At 47.6% G+C, this 20,428-nt stretch overlaps 1 protein-coding gene across 3 annotated transcripts in view; it reads right to left on the reverse strand.

Annotated features, from left to right (window-relative positions):
- Window positions 1-491: 491 nt before the first annotated feature.
- The window catches only part of CTNNB1 (catenin beta 1), a 68,885-nt gene continuing 48,948 nt past the window's right edge, over window positions 492-20,428 (reverse strand). For all 3 annotated transcript variants that reach the window (XM_085631572.1, XM_085631571.1, XM_085631570.1), the window contains exons 15-16: window positions 12,399-12,624; window positions 492-1,243 (exon numbers count right to left, since the gene is read on the reverse strand). In XM_085631572.1, the coding sequence (XP_085487698.1) occupies window positions 12,416-12,624 (209 nt within the window). In that variant the 3' untranslated portion in view covers window positions 492-1,243; window positions 12,399-12,415. The remainder of the gene's footprint in view (window positions 1,244-12,398; window positions 12,625-20,428) is intronic.

Genomic DNA, 20,428 nt, shown 5'->3' on the forward strand with positions numbered 1-20,428 from the left:
ATCAAACACAATGATCACCCACCAAAAACAGAGGAGCAGGATCAGGACCGTTGTGTGGATAATGAGCATGTATTTATTTTTCCTCAATAACAGGAATCGCGGGGAGCCAGCTTGGAAACCGGCTGCTTAACTTTTATTGCATCAAATGGGTTCTTATTTGGCAGACCCGCCATGAGGCTGCACAGTTATCACCCATGCCAGTTCCTCTATTCTAGGCCAGAATTCTTTGACAAAGGCTCAAAACCACCATCTCACCCGAGTACACTTGAAGCACAAAAAAAAAAAAAAGGGGGGGGGCTGTGCATTTGGGTGTCCTCAGCTGTGGAGTTTGCTGTATTAAACAGGTTAATGGGTTCGACACAAAGATGCAAAATGGGCTAGTGCGTTTCTGGTGGCATGGTTGCCAGTTTCAACAGGGTTAGGACCTAGGTGATGTGTTGACACTAAAAAAAAAAAGTGGGATTCGCACATTTCAAATAATCTCACAACAATGAATTAAAAGTCCACTTTAATTCATATGAGCCATTTTATATGAAGCATCTGTATTGCAGCAGGCTACAACTTTGGGATAAAAAGGCAACTGGTAATCTGTCCAATAAAAGCTTCCAAAAACAGTTTTACTGGCCCCTACCCAGACATCTTAAAATAATAAAAAAAAAATTATAAATCAACTTGCTTATTTTAAGCATTTTATAAAGGAAACCAATTGGACCATTGCTATTTGTCTATTTTCGTTTTTATACAAAAGGCTACACAATGTTACACTTTATTCAGAATACAGTTAAGAATGATTACTAATTAGTGTTCTACACCATTAAATTGATCCTTAAAAATTCGAAATTTAAATGTAGCAATATTTCACTATAACTTACAAAAAGAAAAAACAAAAAGGAAAAAAAAAAAAACAGTACTGCCCAAAAAAGATTTAATTTTTTTTAAAAAACCTACAAAGCAAGCAAACGTCAGTACCATTGCAGGAGATAAAAAAAAACAAAAAAAAACGTTGAAACAAGCAAGGCTAGGATTGATGAACATCTTGCGATCGATCCATTCTTGTGCATTCTTTGAGAAGAGTCACTTCAAAATTCCATTTGTATGGGTACTCCAACCGAAAGGACAAGAGTTATTTCCGTTGCTCCCACACAAAACTCAGCTTGGTTAGTGTCAGGCACTTTCTGAGATACTAGTCCAACCCTCTCGGCAACTTTACAGGCCAATCACAATGCAAACTCAAACGATACAGCTGTAAATTAGAAGAAAATAAGTGGTTAGTTATAGGTAATTTACTACAAATGCCGTTATTTTCAAAATACTACTATGCACGCGATTAAAACAACCATCCAAATACTTGCGACAGCAAGTTAACTAGAAGAGGTTTAAGACCAGGGTAACATTCCAAGAGTATTAAGAATTCCACATCTGCAGATAAAACCATATATAGTTATTGATGGGTTATGTAAGAGTTTGGAATCCGTCCTACTTTTTTGGAAGGATCAGCATTTGTGGGCAAAGTTGTACACGGTTTAGACTGATCATCTTCAACTGTAAAGAAAAAAAGTTTAAAAAAAACAACAAAAAAATCACGAGCAGCGCTCCTTCCACGATGTACGGTAGCTCTCAGCTCATGTTGGTTGTGTTCTAAAGGGTGCTGCCGCTTGGTTATAATTCAAGTTTGTTCCTTTAAATAAATAAAAATAGTACATAGGCTATTAAACTAGTCTATATAATAAAGGTGACATAGCTTATGATACAAATACATACTGCTTTACTATGGTACTGGGGACTCCAAGTTTGACAACCGAGAATGACTCCAGCATGTTAATCTAAAAAAGATCCAATACTGGAGAACCAGGGGATCTCCAAAATATGATCCATGGAGAGAATCTTCCTAAAACTTTTGACAGAAGCTCTCTCATTTCCCCAAATTTTGACCCAGAGCGGCCAACTTAATCCGGTCGTCCTGGGGTACAGGCCTACCTGAGAGTAGCATATAAAAGAAGGGGTGGCTTGCGGAACTACAAGGAGTCTTAAGAACTTCTCAGCCTTTTCAGGAGGGCCAGCACCACATCCCCTCTTCATACGGAACACGGTCAAGACTGATGCATGATGGTCAAGACTGGGTCCAAACTGGGGTGGCGTAGTGGGCAAAAGAACGATGGATTTAACCCAGATCTCTTGACTGGGGGAAGAATGTGTGATTTATCCAGCATTCCGTCCATTTGTTGCAGTTACACCATACGCAACTACAGCAGTGCACTTTTGTACATGCTAATCTAGCACAACAGTTTTTGCCCTAGCAGGCATGCAAAGGAGAGAATCACCCCCACGGCTATTTGGGACTGGATAACCCCATTAGAGAATAGGCTGTGCAAAAATAAAATTATGGTCATGCGGGATGTCCAACCAGTTACAAAAGTCTTAACATTTTAAATGTTCATGCCACCCAGGTAAAAGGTTTGGATTTTAACATTTTTTGGACCAACACTCATTGTGAAGGACTTGCCGAGATTAGTACGCAAAGCAAGCACCCCCCCATAAATCTATAAAAGCAGGGAGTTGCAAAACATTTCAGTTCTTGAAATAAGTACTGCATCATCAGCTTATAATAAAATAGGCAGGGCCATTTACATCATATTGGGGAGATCTTTCCCAGCTTTGCACAGGCTCAGTTCGAGGTCAATAAAGTAAATGAGAAACAAGGGCCATAGCGCACCCCTTTGACTCAAATTGTGGATTTAATTTCAGGTCATAGATCACCGTCCGTACCAAATGTGACAAAATCAGATATTGGTGCATCCTTTGTAGCAGGCCAATTATGGCTGGGTCGATTACTATCCATGCCATTATCCACCAGAGCTTAGATCTACTGACTGCATTAAAGGCTGGAGAGAGGTCTATAAACGTTAGGTGAATGGATCCTCCCTCTGCCTTGACGTACTTGGCAGTGCATTGCATGACTATCCACAGATCTCGCCAAAACATTTATTAGACTCAGGATAAGGAGGCGGATTCCTCCAGACATTCCTCCAGTTTTCTTGCTAAAATCATGCAAGGGCTTTGAGGGAGCTATCTAGAAAGGGAAAGGTCAGTAGCAGCAGGGACCAAAGCGGTCCCCTTTTTTGATGGAAGCTTTAAAGACATGTCAGAATTGGGGCCCACAGCGCAATGTTATCTTTGAAAGGATCTAGAGGGATACTATCTGGGCTGGGTGCTTTCCCCGCCGCACTCTGAGGGCAGTGATTTAGTCTCGGAGATTAGAATACAGCTCAGAGCTTCCATATACTATCCCTTATCCCTCTAGGGTAGGGGCTCCATTATATGGATTTAAAATGCCATTGTAGTGAGCAACTAATGCCTCTTCTTGGATGACCGCATCTATGGAAAGTTTCTCATACCCTGAAAAGAAAGGCTGGTTAACAACCTTCCAGAATAGGTGTTCAAGGTGGAGAATAGGTCTTCAAGGTGGAGGTTTTTGACAGCTCCTCAAGCTTCTTTTGTATCCGCTTTGGTTTCAGTCAAAAAGCGAAAATGCTGGAAAATCAGCACTTCAAGTGAAATGTTAGGCGAGGGAGAAATTGTGATTTGTGTAGTGGGCACTGCAAGAGACAATGGATTCCAATGTAATCTAGTGCTGAAACGCTCTAACATTTCTAGGGCTGGGAGACCCAATGTAATCCTCACAAAATTGTGAAATTCTATTAAATGCCTTCGCGGTGAAAAGGTGAACTGCTGGTATCTCACATCTTTAATGGAGCACATGCCTAGTCTCTCTTAATAAAAAAGAAAAACAGCAAATGCAGAGTGGATGGGAACAATCAGTTTCAACATATAATAAATACATATGGTTTCCAATTAGATCTATCAGGGACACATGGCATGATCAACTTTAGTTTGTGTGTTTACAGGTTCTGTAATTGTATACTTGCACAATTAACTCATTCCATAGAGGCACTCATTCCATAGAGGCAGAGTTTCAACCGTATTCAGATACAACTCGGGTTATAACATTTGACTGTCACTTATACTAGTTTTACTTTGCAGGTCTACATCCTCTGTTGGATTGAGTAGTTTCGTACATAGTTCTTTCCATTCACTAACACCTTCCTCCAACTTTTCATCCTTTCTACATGCCTTCATATATATCTCTTCTGCAAAGGACCACTCCTGAACTATCTCAACCAGCTTTCTATTGTTGGAGCGCAACTACTCATCCATACTATAGCTACCCTTTAGGCCAGAGCGATGACCAGCTGCAGCAATTTATATACATTTTTCTCTTTTTGGGTCTCGGAACCTGCCCCAGCAAACAATGTAAAGGGCAAACTTTGATCCGTATACCAATACCCACATGAACTCTCAACCACCCATTCCCAGTACGCACTCACCTAGACACCCTCCCACGCCAAATGCATGAAACCTGCTCGCTGGGGCACTCATGAGTGCGACCAGAGTCAATGCGATGCAGCCTAACTGGAGTCATACTAGCTGTAAGAAATTATAATCCATAAATTTTAGACGTGCGTTATAGGACACTGCCCGTGTTAAGGAGCAGGCCCCCTTCCATGCCCCATCTGTCAGGGGAACCCCCATATCTTCATCCCATGCTGCCCGTACTCTGAGGGGATGGGTCTGTGTCCGCTCTCATGGCCCTGTACAGTAACGCCACCAAGCGCTGTCCGCTCCCACATGTGAGCAATATATCTAGCGCTTGTGGATACAAAGGCAATGTCACTTTAAAGAGTTCCATAAGATCCACATATTGCAAGTATTGAATATGCTACTTACCAGTATGCATCTGTTCTTGGCACGTAGGGCTGCTGACATTCATATCTGTGCATAGATCGCCGCCTAGTGTTGGGTCCGGATGTTTGCACGTTGTTGTCCTGGAAGAGTCTTCGAAGTATCCTTGGATAGGTGACTCCTCCCCTGGACTACAGTGCGCATGGGCATCCTCTCCATCCTCAGATTGTTTTTCGCCATTGTGGCAGTGATGGAGTAGATACAGAAAGTGATGACCATGCTTGCAGTAATTCTGAGAGCTGCAGCTGCGACAGGCGCCGGGGAGGAGGGAGGGCGATATGAATGTCAGCAGCCCTACATGCCAAGAACAGATGCATACTGGTAAGTAGCATATTCAGTTTGAGGCATGTGGGCTGCTGAATTCATATCTGTGCATAGAATACATAGCAGTGCCCTCTATTAGCGGCGGCTACCCGTGCCAGCTGCAGCGGTCTGAAAAAGTGTCTTGAGAACAGCCTGTCCTACAGCTGCCTGCTGTTTTGACTGCACATCTACACAATAGTGTTTTGTAAATGTGTGTGTAGTGGACCATGTGGCTGCTCTGCATATATCATGCAGGGGAATATTTCCTAGGAAGGCCATGGAAGCCCCCAACTTACGAGTTGAGTGGGCTCGTGGTGGAATAGTTAATGTGCGTTTTGCCTTTTGATAACAGATTTGAATACACTTAACTATCCATCTGGCTATCCCTGCTTTGGAGATGGCGTTACCTTTGTGGTGTGGGGCAAAGGCAACGAACAGTTGTTTTGTCTTCCTGAATGGTTTAGTCCTGTCGATGTAGTACATGAGGGCCCTCCGTACATCTAGTGTATGTAGTGCCCTTTCTGCAACAGTTTGTGGGTTTTGGAAGAAAACGGGCAGTTCAATAGTCTGATTCATGTGGAACTGCGATATTACCTTGGGCATGAATTTGGGGTTGGTACGTAGTACGACCCTGTTGGCGTGAACCTGAATAAATGGCTCTTGAACGGTTAGTGCCTGGAGTTCACTAACTCTTCTTAGGGAAGTGATTGCTACTAGGAAGGCCACTTTCCAGGTAAGGAATTGAATCTCGCAGGAGTGTAGAGGTTCAAAGGGTGGACCCATCAGGCGTGTGAGGACCAAGTTGAGGTTCCACATTGGAGCCGGTGGGTGACTAGGTGGAATGACTCGTTTGAGCCCTTCCAAGAATGCTTTGATGGCAGGCACTCTGAATAGAGAGAGGTGCTGCCTGGTTTGCAGATAGGCTGATATTGCGGTCAAATGGACACGTATAGAGGTGTACGCCAGATTGCATCGGTATAGGTGTAAGAGGTAACAGATGATGTTGTGGATGGATGCGTCCAGCGGGTTGATGTCATTATTACCGCAATAAATGACGAACCTTTTCCATTTGGCTGCATAGCAAGCCCTGGTAGTGGGTCTCCTGGCCTCCTTGATGATGTCCATACAGTCAGGTGGCAGGTTGAGATAGCCAAACTCTAGGACTTCAGGAGCCAGATCGCCAGGTTCAGCTGTTGCGGATCTGGGTGCTGAACCTCTCCATGGTTCTGCGTCAAATGCGCGGGTTTGATCCGCAGCCTTTGATGCGGCACCACGGAAAGTTCGAGGAAGGTGGTGTACCACGGCTGGCGTGCCCACGTGGGAGCAACTAGGACGAGTGTCAGGGAGTGTTGTCGTAGTTTGCGAGCCACCAGCGGTATCAGCGGCGCTGGGGGAAAAGCGTACGCAAATCTGCCGGACCAGTTCATCCATATCGCATTGCCCTGCGACTGCGGATGTGGGAATCTGGCGGCGAAGCTTTGGCATTTTGCGTTTTCGCTTGTCGCGAATAGGTCTATTTCTGGATGACCCCACTGCTGGAAGTACGGTTGGAGTACTGATGGGTGTAACTCCCACTCGTGCATCTGGTGGCTGTGTCTGCTGAGCAGATCCGCCATCTGGTTGTCCTTGCCAGGGAGGTGTTCCGCCATGAGGAACATGTTCCTCTGAATGGCCCACTTCCACATGCTCTGAGCCAGATGAGACAACTGTGGAGAGTGTGTTCCTCCCTGCTTCTGTATGTAGTACATGGCAGTCATGTTGTCCGTCCGGATCAACACGACTTTGTTGCACAGATGTACTTTGAATGCCTTCATGGCCAGGAAGATTGCCATCAGTTCCAGAAGGTTGATGTGCATCTTCTTCTGTTGTGTCGTCCATAGTCCCTGCACTGTGTAGTGGAGTACATGAGCTCCCCATCCCTGGAGAGACGCGTCCGCTGTCAGTACTATTTGCGGAACAGGCTCTTGGAACGGTCGGCCCTTGCAAAGGTTTTGTGGATTCCACCAATGCAGAGAGTTGTATGCCCGACCGCTCACCAACACTAGGTCTTTCAACTGTCCTCGAGCCTGATTCCACTGACGTGCTAGGCACTCCTGAAGTGGGCGCATATGTAACCTCGCGTGCGGGACTATGAAGATGCAGGAGGCCATCATGCCTATCAACTGCATAAACACTCGCGCTGGGAGCGAGTGATTGGGTTTGAACTTGAAGATCAGCAGTTGTATGCTGTTGATCCTCACTAAATTTGGCTGAGCTGTGGCCGCCAGAGTGTCTATAGTCGCACCTAGGTACTGTTGTACGTGTGCGGGCTGGAGATGGGACTTTGGGTAATTTAGTGAGAATCCCAGACTGTGAAGAAGGTGAATGGTGCGGGACATGTGGCTTGCACATTGCTGGGCTGACTGCGCTTGAACGAGCCAGTCGTCTAGGTAGGGGTAGACGTGTATATGCTGCCTCCGTAAATGTGCTGCCACCGTAGCTAGGCACTTCGTGAAAACCCTGGGCGCTGTTGTCACGCCGAAGGGAAGGACTTTGAACTGATAGTGCTGCCCCTGAACAGTGAACCTGAGGTATTTTTTGTGTGAGGGGTGGATGGGTATGTGAAAGTACGCATCCTTGAGGTCCAGTGATGCTAGGAAGTCTCCCTGCTTGAGAAGCGGAAGGACTTGCTGTAGGGTGAGCATGTGAAAGTGTTCTGAAAGAATGTACCGGTTCAGGGGTCTCAGGTCTAATATAGGCCTGAGCGACCCGTCCTTCTTTGGAATTAAAAAGTAGAGGGAGTAAACCCCCGTACCCTGCTCGTGGATGGGGACGACCTCTATAGCGCCTTTTAGAAGCATACTTTGCGCCTCTTGCTGTAAGAGCGTTAAGTGCTCTGAGGACATAGGACGGTTTCTTGGTGGTATTGTGGGTGGAGTGGAGGTTAACTCCAGACAGTAACTGTATTTTACAATATCTTTGACCCACCTGTCCGTGGTGATGGAGTTCCACGTGGACAGGAACCTTTGTAGTCTTCCCCCGACAGGTGTTACGTGGTCGGGAGGAAGGGAGAGGGCGTCACTGCTTGTTCTTGGGGGAGGACCTGGTGTTGCCGTAGCCACGTCCTCTGCCCTTTGTACTGGAGCCACGATATCCACCTCGGGTGTTTTTATCGTAGGTGGTCTGTGTATTGCCTTTGGTATACGTTTGTTGTGACCCCTGTCCTCTACCTGCCCCCTTGTTTCCGGGGCGACGAAAGGAGCCGCTCCGAAAGGACTGAGTTTGGAGGGCGCCCATGGACTTTGCAGTGTCCGTGTCCTTTTTTATCTTTGAGGGTGGTGTCAACCTCTGGGCCGAATAAATAGTCGGGGTTGACGGGCTGGTTCAGTATGTTGTTTTGTACCTCAGGCTTGAATCCTGAGATTCGTAGCCAGGCATGTCGTCGCAGCATGACGCTTGTGTTTATGGCCCTGGCAGCCGTGTCTGCAGCATCTAGTGCACATTTGATGGAAGCATTTGTGAGTAGCTGTCCCTCTCTGATAAGAATTTCTGCACCTTCTTTGAACTGGTCAGGGAGATGTTGGAGTAGTTGCTCCAATGTGTCATAGTGCGCTCTATCGTAGCGAGCGAGGAGCGCTTGAGTATTGGCTATGCGCCATATGTTGGCAGCCTGGGCGGCAACTCGCTTGCCGGAGGTCTCTAGCACCTTGGACTCTTTGTCCGGGGGAGGAGCGTCACCTGTCGTTTGCGAGTGTGCCCTCTTGCGAGCATTCGCTACGACGATGGAGTCGAGTGGTAATTGTCCTTTGATGTAAGTAGGATCCCCAGGTGCTGACCTGTATTTTTTATCAATCCTGGGGTTTATCACTCGTGCCCTGGTGGGTTCCTTGAAAATGTCCTTAGCTGGTTTGAGGACCCCCTTCAGCATTGGCAGAGTTTTTACATGTCTTTCTGAGGATGCAAAAGTGTCCATTAGAAAGTCATCCTCGATGGTATCTGAGTGAAGCTGTACCCCATGGTTATTTGCAGCACGTTCAATAAGAGCGTTGAACGCCGCAGTATCCTCCGTGGGAGATGTTTTTGCCCCATAGAGTTGTGGGTCCTGTGTATCGAGAGGTGCACTGGGGTCTGCAGGGTCGCCCCAAGTTTGATCAGGGTCCTGCTGGTCATCAGGGTCTGTGTCTACATGGTAGGGTGCTTGGTCATCCATGTAGTCCTCCAATGCATCCGTGTTGGAGCGTGTGGGGGAGAACCGGTGTGGATCCTGGTAGGAGGAATGGAACGGTTCGTAAAGGAGAGGTTCTGATTCCACAGGCAGCTTCCTTTTTAGTGGGATCCTGAAAGGGCCCAATGGCGGTTCCGAAGTTATTCTTCGGTCGTGGAGAATCATCCTGCCAGTGTCGGCGTCGATGACACGTGACGGAGACGTCTCGTCCGGTGGAACCGGAGGCTGGGTAACCCGTGTCCTGAGTTGGAACATCTTCGGGATTGTTGACGGAGGCAAGCCGAAGGTAATGTTGGCTGGCCCCGTAGAGGTTGCTGGAGCTCCGATCGGGCCGGAACCCGACGGGTCTTTGAGGGCCGCCGTGGTTTTGTTGCTTTGCGTCGCAGCAGGCCGCACTTGGGGCGTCTTTGAGGCTGTGGCACCGGGCAGGTTCGTAGAGCCGGGCGTGGATTTTTTCGGTGCCGGCGGGTCCTCGAGTCGAGGTGTGGAGATCACAGTCGACGTCCTCGATACGGGAGGCATCGGCGTCGTCGAGGGAGCGACGCGAGGCGAAGCAGGCGGTATTGCCCTCGGTGTCGTTGGCGTCGGTAGCCGAGTAGGTTTCTCGGTGCCGATGGCCTTTTTCCGTTTGTCGACTCCGATGTCGCCCGATTCCAGTTCGGCACCGAAGTCCCTCTTGGTGCGGTCGGTGCCGACGCGTTGCGCTGGCGTCGAAGGCGTGGAAGGCCTCGATCCGACCAGCGCCACATTCAGTTTCGGTTTCGTATGAACCGGAGCAGCTTTCGGTTTCGGTTTTGTGGTAGGGAAACCAGCTGGCTTATGCAGCAATGGCTGCCGCTGAACGTCCGAGGCCGGGCCCGAGGGCGGGGCCGAAGAACTACGGGAAGGGTCTCGGGTAAGGCCCGAAGGCGATCCCTCGACCGGAGCCAAAGGCTGTGGCGCTGGTGTTTCTTCGGTTTGAACAGGTAGGCCTTGTTCATCATTGGAGCTACTCTCTTCGGCCCCTAAGGCCTCCTCGTCGTCTCCTACCTCGGTGTCGTCTTCACCTCTGTGGAAGAGTGACTCGTCGCCCTCGTCCGATCCGGGGTCGTGCTCGAAAACGGGACTGGAGGGTATGACTTCTAATTCTTCGACGTCGGCCTCGTCGAAGATGTCTGTTGGGGCCGGTGCCGCGTGCCGCGCCTCGAGTCTCGCCGCTCTTCGGTTCCTTAGAGTCTTCTTGGAACGGAACCCGGCACAGGCCATGCATGTCGATTCGTCGTGGTCCGGCGAAAGGCATTTGTTGCACACCGGATGGACGTCGATGTGTGGGTACTTCGCATTGCATACCGGACACCTTTTGAATGGCGTCCTGGATTCCATCGTCGAAGTAGTCGATGGACAGGTAAATGCGAAAGAAGTCGGTGCTGAAAGTTAGTAAACTAACAAAATGCTATCGAAACCCGATCGATAAACAGTACCGACGCGAACTAAAGGCCTTTTGGCCTCGACCAAAGATTTTCCTAACTTGAGCTAAGATAGCACATCCGAACCCAATGGCGGAAAAAAACAATCTGAGGATGGAGAGGATGCCCATGCGCACTGTAGTCCAGGGGAGGAGTCACCTATCCAAGGATACTTCGAAGACTCTTCCAGGACAACAACGTGCAAACATCCGGACCCAACACTAGGCGGCGATCTATGCACAGATATGAATTCAGCAGCCCACATGCCTCGAACTTCCCTTATCCTCGCCCAAACTTTTCACAAGCTTGTTCAAAGGTGACAAAGTTATCATTTATATACAGATCTGCCAGTACCTGGCATCCACCCTCTCTCCAGGCCCGATAATGACATTTTCTAGCATTTTTTGCACTGGTGCCAGAACCCAAAGGTCCAATTCCCAACGAAATGGCGCATGTTTAAGCACACGCTCCACGTACCAATGCCAGATGTACGCTGTATGCATAATATATGGGAGATCGGCAGAGGCTCCAGCACCCCCATCAGAATTGCAGGCAGACTTTCTGGCTGCAACCGTCCCATTTATAAAGAGATACCAGGGGGGGTGTCATTACTTATATGTATTCCCCATGGAAGTAGAGCTCTCCCGACTCTCACTGCCATAGGCTCAATGGCCAGGGCAAATAACGGGGATAGGGGGTAGCCTTGACGAGTGCCATGTTCCAGCACCCATTTAGCAGACCTACTTTTTCCCCAGATGTACCCGGACACTACACTCCGTGTAAAGGATGTGTACACATCCACGAAATCGCGGGCCAAACCCCATCACTCTTCGCACTTCCTGAAGGTATCCCCAATCTACCATATCTAAAGCTTTATCGAGGTCTATGGATACCAGTGCCTTCTCCTCCATATCGTTTTGCGTCTTTTATAATATGAACCAAACGTCGGATATTCATAGTAGTGCTGCGACCCGGAATAAACCCGCATTGGTCTTAATGGGCAAGGTGGGTCATATGCAGACCCAGGCGTTTGGCTAATATTTTACATAACATTTTGACATCGGTATCTATCATTTTAAGTGGCCGGTATGCTGCAGGATCCTTTATGTCCCCACCTGGCTTAAAGAGCATACAGAGATCTCCTTCACGCATGGACGGAGGTAGCATGCTCCTCTCGTAGGCTTCACTAAGAGTCTGAAGGAGAGGTTGCACCAACTTCATCTGATAAAATTCAATTGGGAATCCATCCCCCCCCCCCCCCCCCCCCCCCCCCAAAAGCATTTTAGATTAGTGTTGCTACAACTGGCAAACCGTACACAAATCAGAGCTGGCACCTTCACATAATCCTACACACCATCCAATTCCTTTTATTTTTACACCACAGAATATAAAGAAAAACTCAAGATGTAGATTAAGGGACCAAGCCTGAAAGAAAAATTTGAACATGGCTGGTAAGGAAAATTGACAAAAGAAAAACTAGTGAGACGCAGAGCAACATTACCCGAAGTTTTTTTTTTTTTACCAAATGTGCAAATCGGTAGCCAAGCACAAAAATAGTCTATATTACCAACACCAGTATTTCTGAACTTACATAAAATATTAGAAGTGCGAAATACAATAGTTTGGCCTAAGCTTCAAAAGCTTACCTAAAAAACATAACATTTTACAGATCAGTATCAAACCAGGCCAGCTGATTACTGTCACCAGGAGGCAAGCCATCCATTAAGTCCTGTGCATGTCCAAGATCTGGCAGTCCATCAACTGGATATTCGGAACCGGGATGGTGCCCTCCCATGTCATGTTCCATCATCGGATCTAAACCCATGGCATCTTGGCCATAACCTCCAGAATGGAAGGAACGATAACTTGGATCTGGAAGAATTATAAAAAGGTGTCAATTAATATATAAAATCAGTGTTAAGTTTTTTTTTTTATAACTACATCTAGTTTCTAGTGCTTAACAATGGGTGGCTTTGCCATTAACTATTCTGCAAAACAAAGTGTGTATACTGTGCAAAGATGCTTGCCATCCAGTAACCGTGTCAAAACCAGCTGGGGTGTTGGGACGGGTCTTGGGCACCATTAAAGTTTAACATTCACCAGAGCTTTACATTAAGGCAGGCATATGCTACGTATAAGTCCTACAATTCATTCCGGCTAGCAGAAAACAGAAGCTCCCAAAAAACAATACCTTTAGTATGAGACTACACATAACACTTCCATTTGCCAAACTGATGCTATACATGAAATAAGTGAAATATTTTTGCTTTAAGAATCTGTTCCAGCTCAAAACTGAACATTGCAGAAATAAAGGGTGCAGGGAATACAAGGGGATTAGATTAACTACAGTCCTCCGAGCACAGTAAGATTTGTCCACCACATCAGTATTTATCAGGAAGGCAAACCTCAAGATGAGGTTAGTTTTGATACTTGAAAATCTCTTGAGAACAGTTTAATGCACAGACTTTGTTTCGACACTTCATTCAGAAGATCTATTCTGTCCATAAAAGTAACATACATAAACCTTTTATCAAGTTAAAAAACATATTCATAAATATCAATAGGACAGATTACAGATCCAAGATCGTTAAATGGGAAGTGCCACATGCCCTCACAGCAGGTCTTAAAAATGAGTGAACATGTAAACAGGTTTCCAGATCAGACAATTGAGTAACCGATAACATGGCTCTACACAGCCCGATATTACGATAATTTTTTAAAGAGGGATTAAGAATAGCCCGGTATAAAATTACTAAAATGTACAGGATAATGAAAGTGTAACATGGTTTGGCCAGTTGTCGCCGTCATAGGCGAAGAAATCGCAGCAAGATTCGGCTGATACCCTAGTGGCAAACACAAGAGGTATTTAGCGGAGTCGGCTGAAAACTCGACTAACAGAGCACCCCAATCTCTCGCAAGGCTGCCCTAAACAAACGGGGCTGTACTCCAGGGCATTCAAAGATAAATATGCATTGATCAAAGGTTTCCCTTCTGTAATTACTTTTCTGCGTGGATTCATAAAAAAAAGAAGGGAGGCAACTTTTCTTTTGTTAAAACTTGAACATGTATTTGGCTCAATAAATGCCCTCTGCATAGCAATTTGACCCAATTCTGATTTAACATATGCAAACCACGGGATTTGGAGACAGTGATCACTGGAGAGGCAATCAAATAAACCTCTAGCTAATAGTGCCTTCTCATTGCTCCAAATAGAAACAGTAGGAGTCTCACACTAAAAGTCAATTATGTATTGCAAGTTTAGTTCTTTATGGCAGATATGTTGGGTGGAAATTGGTACTCCAATGAGTCTCCTGCAGAACTATTTTTCTTCATATTGTATGCTCCAAAGTTTGCAAACCCCCCATATTTCGGATCCGTAGTTTGCAATGGGATTTATAAATCTGTAACATGGCAGCCAATTGCCTCCCACCCTGGGGAGGAGGTAGGCAAATAACGAACCAATTGCCTTTGAGAACTGCATTCTGCAATGTGCTATGTGCAATACTGGTGCCCATGCTCCTGAAGCAGAAAAACAGGACTCCTAAATATAGAAAACTGTTGACACTAGTCAGTTTTCACCCACTTTCATAAAGGGATTTTGAGTACAGCGTGGGCTGAATGCAATAGGAGTCATAAAATAAAAAAATAATTTGGTGTGAAGGTCTCGATTAGCCATAAATTCGGTCTCGATTAGCCATAAATTCAATGAAGGCAAATACTAGAAGGGACAGTGCTTTAGGCGTTAGAGCCATAAACACTGCGTTGTCCGCACACAAGTGTGGGTAAACGATCCCCTTTGATAGAAGGAACATCACTTACCTTTGCTAAAGATGGGTACAGATCATTAATGTATAAAATAAAACAAAGGGGGAGGGAGGACGCATACTTCATGGACACCTCTGCCAATCTCATCATCCTTAGATATATTTCCACTGTCACAGATTCCAACCCTGGCTCTCATGTCCCTGTGCAGATAGCAAGGGAATGAACAAGAGGCATCCAGACCCCACGTCAGCAGCATGCGCCATAATTTAGATTGGTTGACACAGTCGCAAGCGGTACTTAAGACAAAGACATGTACAAGGACACACGCTTCGCGACAGTGTATTTACTTATCATCAGATTAGAACATTGCTTTATAGTCCCGATCTTACTTCTGAACCGGTGCTTGTAATGATGCAAAATAGATTCAGCATTGGCCCACTCCTTATTTCTGTTATAGATGTCATGTTCCAAAATATTGACAGTGGTGTCAGAGAGATTGGTCTGTAAAAACTAAGGTAATCTCGATTACTTTCTTGAATATGGGAACAATGATGGAGGTACACCAGAAGGACGGCACGTGTGTGTGCCAGGTTACTGAATAGGGTACCAGAGCTCGGTGTTGAATTTAAATAAATCGTTTGGGACACCATTGGGCCCCGGGGCTTTTCCCTCTACACTTTGAGAGAAGGCCTCATTAGGGTTATTTGTAATGCGCATGAATCACCCCTAAAGGGATAGCTTGGCGCAGCAGAAAGATCGATCAGCAGAGGGCCTAGATACTAAAACCGGTCGGTTTTTATTAGTTTCCATCCAAAAGTTACAGTGGACAGTACATTCTCGTAAGTGGATAGGAAGTTTGTTCCAATAATAGGGGGCTAAAAATGAAAATGCTCAGCCTCCGGAGTGAGTTTTCTTGATGCGTGGGACAGTGAGTAGGGACTGGTTCTTAGATCTTCGAGACCTTGCTGGTTGATAGGGAATGACTTTCTCCATCAAGTAACTAGGTCTCTTGCCATTAAGTGCTTTGTGCATTAGGCAGCAGAATTTAAAGGTAACCGTTTCTCACCGGCAGCCAATGAAGCGAGCGCGGTAAAGGAACCAAAGTATATCTTGCCGGCAGATTATGAATTAGGCGAGCAGCTGTATTCGGAACCACCTGGAGTTTATCCAGGAGGGTTTGGTTGACCGCGGCCAGAAGAGCATTGCCATAGTCCAGGCGACAAATCACCAGCGCTTGGACTAGGGTCTTGTGTACTGCAAGCGGGAGCATTGGAAAAACTGCGCAGTAGTCTCATAACATGGAAGCAGGTGCTACTGCTAACCCATCACCTGGCCTTTCATAGTTAGATTCTGGTGTAAGTGTATGCCCAGGTTTTTCACTAAGGAATTAATAGCACTCCCAATTCGGGTGGCCACCACTCAAAGGACCATACCTGTTGTGCAGCACCGAAGAGCACGATTTCTCTTTAACCACTGTTTAACTGGAAATACTTCATGGCCATCCAAGCAGTGATAGCTTTCATGCCATTCATAACGTGGTCTCTAGTTGTCAACAGATCTTTTTCAAAATCCAACAAAAGTGGAGTGTCGTCCACATACAAGATGTGTGTGAACCCATAGGCTCTCATATTTGCGAGAGGGGATATATGGAAACGAAAAGTTTCTTACCTGTCGGTGTAGTTTTGCAGCTTGAAGATCTTTCTGGATTCACTATGCTGTGCATTATTCCGCGATCTTGTGGTTGGGTCCGGATTCGTAGTCTTTTCTTTGTTTTTTTTTTTTTTTTTTTGTAGCCCAGGTGGGCGTCGACATCCACCATTTGGTGCACCTCCCGTGACGTCGTCGTGCTTCCTGCGGAAGTCCCACCTTTGGGGCGCCATCTTCGGGTTCTTTTTTCCCTTTTTTTTTTTTTTTAACCCTAGGCGATTGATTAATCCTTTTGTCCATATTTCTGTACGTTTCCACTTCTTTGATCCTATCCATTTCACCCCCTCTTCCTCCAGCCTCATCTTCCTGGCGGAGGTGGGTGGGTTCGCTAGTGAATCCAGAAAGATCTTCAAGCTGCAAAACTACACCGACCGGTAAGAAACTTTTCGTTTTGCAGCGTGAATCTTTCTGGATTCACTATGCTGTGCATAGATTTTGTAGCGGTTTTCCTATTTTTGTGGTGGCTGGGTGGAAGATGATCGCTGGTCGTTGAAAATGTGTTGTAGCACCTTCTGTCCGACCTGTGCTTCCTTATTCATTTGAATGTCCACACAGTAGTGCTTTGTGAACGTGTGCACAGATGCCCAAGTTGCTGCGAGACAAATGTCTTGGATGGGCGTGTTTGCCAGGAAGGCAACTGTGGCCCCCTTCTTCCTTGTGGAGTGAGCTTGGGGCCCCTCCGTTAGCTCCTGTCCAGCCTGTTTGTGACAGAATTGAATAGTGAGGGCAATCCACCTAGCGATGGTGCCCTTGGTCACTGGTCTACCCATGAAGCTAGTAGCAAAGGACACAAACCGCTGCTTCGACTTCCTGAGTTCCTTGGTTCTTTCAATGTAGTGCATCACCGCTCTTCTGGCATCGAGGGTGTGCAGGGCCTTTTCTGCGTTTGTAGTCGGGTTTTGGAAGAAACTCGGTATCTGGATACTCTGATTCATGTGGAACGCCGACACTACCTTGGGCATGAAGTGTGGGTCCGTCCTCAGGACTACCCTGTCTTTGTGAATTTGAATGTAGGGCTCCTGTAGCGTTAGTGCTTGAAGCTCGCTCACCCTGCGTAGTGAGGTTATGGCCACTAGAAAGGCAGTTTTCATCGTCAACATTTGTAGAGTGGCCTTGTGAATGGGTTCAAACGGCGCCTTCATGAGCTCCGTCAGAACCACGTTTAAGTTCCATGCCGGCGGCGGCAACCTTTTCGGGGGTGCCATTCTTTTGGCTCCCTCCATGAATCTCTTCACCACCTGCGAGGTGAAGAAGCTTCCACCCTTCTCACCTCTGGTGTAGGCAACGATCGCTGCTAGGTGTACCCTTAGGGAGCTCGAGCAGAGGTTACTCTTTAGAAGGTGTGTGAGGTACCTCAGCACAGTTGAGTCTCTTGTCATTCTGTTTTGCAGGCCCTTTTTCCTGCACCACACCGTGAATCTCTTCCACTTTGCGCTGTAGCACTTTCTTGTAGTAGGTTTCCTTGCCTCCCGTAGCACTCGCATAGTGCTCTGAGGTAACCTTAGGTGTGCGAACTCTAGGTCTTCAGGAGCCATGCTGCTAGGTTGAGTGTCTCTGGGTGCAGGACCTCCCCGTTTTGCATTGAGAGCAGGTCTTTTCTCCTCTCGAACCTGTACGGATTGCCTTGCGCCATTTCTTGAATCTGTGAGAACCATGTCTGCCTCGCCCACTGTGGAGCCACCAGGATCAGAGTCATGTTGCTGGTTCTGCACTTGTCGAGCACTCTGTGCAACAGGGGTATCGGTGGAAAGGCGTAGGCAAATGTCCTCCACCAGCTTATCCATAGGGCATTTCCCTTGGATTGCTGATCTGGTTGCCTGGATGCGAAGCTTTGGCATTTTGCATTGTGGCGTGTTGCAAATAGGTCTATTGTGGGAGTCCCCCATCTCTGGAAGATTTTCTCCGTTTCCTGGCCATTGAGCTCCCACTCGTGTGATGCTGAGGTCTGTCTGCTCAGCCAGTCTGCCTCCACATTGTCCTTCCCTGGTAGGTGAATTGCCAGTAGATCTATTTTGAGAGGTATGGCCCATCTCCAAATCTCCTGAGCTAGGGATGAGAGGGGAAACGACTGTGTCCCCCCTTGTTTGTTGATGTAGAACATCGCCGTGGTGTTGTCTGTCTGTACCAACACCCTCTGGCCGAACAGGTGTCTCTGGAATGCCTTCAGGGCTAACAGTATCGTTTTCAACTCGAGGTAGTTGATGTGGCGGACCGCGTCTGCTGGAGCCCATAGACCCCTCACTCTGAGGTTGTCCATGTGCGCTCCCCATCCCTTCGGCGATGCGTCCGTGGTAATGGTCATTGTTGGGCTTGGTGGTGTCAGGCTTCTCCCCGTTGTTATGTTGTCTCTGTTCCACCAAGTTCTCCTCCTGCACTGCGTGCGTAACAACCACTAGATCCTCCCAACTTCCGTTTGCTTGTGACCATTGCTGTTGCAGCCATTCCTGGAATGGTCTCATGTGCAGGCGTACATTCGGCACCAGCTGGATACAGGACGCCATCATCCCCATCATCTTGCTCACCGCCCTCACTGTCAGAGCTCGCCCCTTCTGGTAGAGCTGCGTCTCCTTGAGTAGAGCATCTGTCCTCCTGTCGCTGGGCACTACTGTACCGTTGAGGGAGTTGATCTTTGCCCCCAGGAAAATCTTTACCTGTTCCGGTTCCAGCGATGATTTTCCCCAGTGGATGGAAAATCCCAGATTTGTGAGGGTGTCTGTTACGCGTTTTGCGTGCCTCTCGCACTTATCGCGTGAGTTTGCCTTGACCAGCCAGTCGTCCAAGTAGGGGTATACGTGTATTCCCTGCTTTCGTAGGTGTGCTGCTACCGCCGACAGGCATTTTGTAAAGACCCTTGGCGCTGATTTTAATCCGAAGGCCAGGGTTGTGAACTGGTAGTGTTCCTGTTCGATGTTGAATCTTAGAAGGCCCTTGTGCCTTCTGTTTATTGGGATGTGAAGGTAGGCATCCTTGAGGTCCACGGTGACCATGAAGTCCCCTTCTCTTATCTGTGGCAGTACCTCCTGCAGTGAAGTCATTTTGAACCTTTGCGTTCTGATGAACTTGTTTAGGTAACGGAGGTCCAGTATGGGTCTGAGGTCTCCGTCTACCTTCGGAACCACGAAGTAGTTTGAGTAGACCCCTTTGTTGCGTTCCCTGAACGGCACTGTCTCTATGGCTCCCTTTTGTAGGAGTTTCCGCGTTTCTTCTCTGAGTATTGCCAGTTCTTGGGCCGATCTCTGTCTTCCCTTCGGCTTCCTGTTTGGAGGTCTTTTCTCCAAGTCTACGCAGTATCCGTACTGCACGATGTTCCGTATCCACTTGTCTGTGGTTATACGCCGCCACTCCTGAAGGTAGAACCTCAGCCTTCCGCCTACTGGTGACGTATGCTCGTAGGCTCTTGAATCTTCTCTTCCCCCTGATGACACTTTATTGCGCCTCCCCCTTGGGGACCTTACGAGGGTAGGCGTCTTCTTGCGTGCAGAGTCACTTCGAGGAGGGCTGATCGCCCCCTCTCCTCCTTTGGCCACGTCCGTTCCCTCTCCCGCGAAAGGACTGGCCCCGAGGTTGATATTGCCAGCTTTGCTTCTGCTGACTTTGTCCGTGACCTTCGCCCTGCTGACCCTGTTGGAACGCCTGGTGCGACGTCCCCTGTTGGCTTCCACCCCTACCGTAGGGTCTCCTCGAGGGATTTCCTCGTCTCATTCCCCTCAGCTGTAGGGCCCCCATGGACCTCGCTGTCTCGTTTTCCTTCTTGAGCTGGGTGAGCTTTTCGTCCACCGTTGCTCCGAACAGTGTCTCTCCGTTGAAGGGGGTGCCAAGGATGTTGTTCTGTACTTCCGGTTTGAATCCCGAGATTCTTAGCCATGCATGCCTCCTCTCTGTGACCCCTATGGCCATGAGTCTTGCTGAAGTCTCTGCCCCATCCAACGCCGTCTTTATACAGGAGTTGGCGATGTTCTTGCCTTCATCCACCAGGTGAGAGGCTCTCTGGCGGTATTCTTCGGGGAGGTGCTTTACTAGCTCCCCCATCTCATCCCAGTGTTGGTATTGGTGCCTATTGAGGAGTGCATTCGAATTCGCCATGCGCCAGTGCATTGCGGCGTTCCTCTCGACCTTTCTGCCTGTGAGGTCGATCCTCCTGCTCTCTTTATCCGGAGGTGGGCCCGAAGTTGCTGGAACGTTGGCCCTTCTCCTGGCCGTGGAG

The sequence above is a fragment of the Triturus cristatus genome, chromosome 10 (assembly GCF_964204655.1).
Source record: "Triturus cristatus chromosome 10, aTriCri1.1, whole genome shotgun sequence".
Lineage (NCBI taxonomy): Eukaryota > Metazoa > Chordata > Amphibia > Caudata > Salamandridae > Triturus > Triturus cristatus.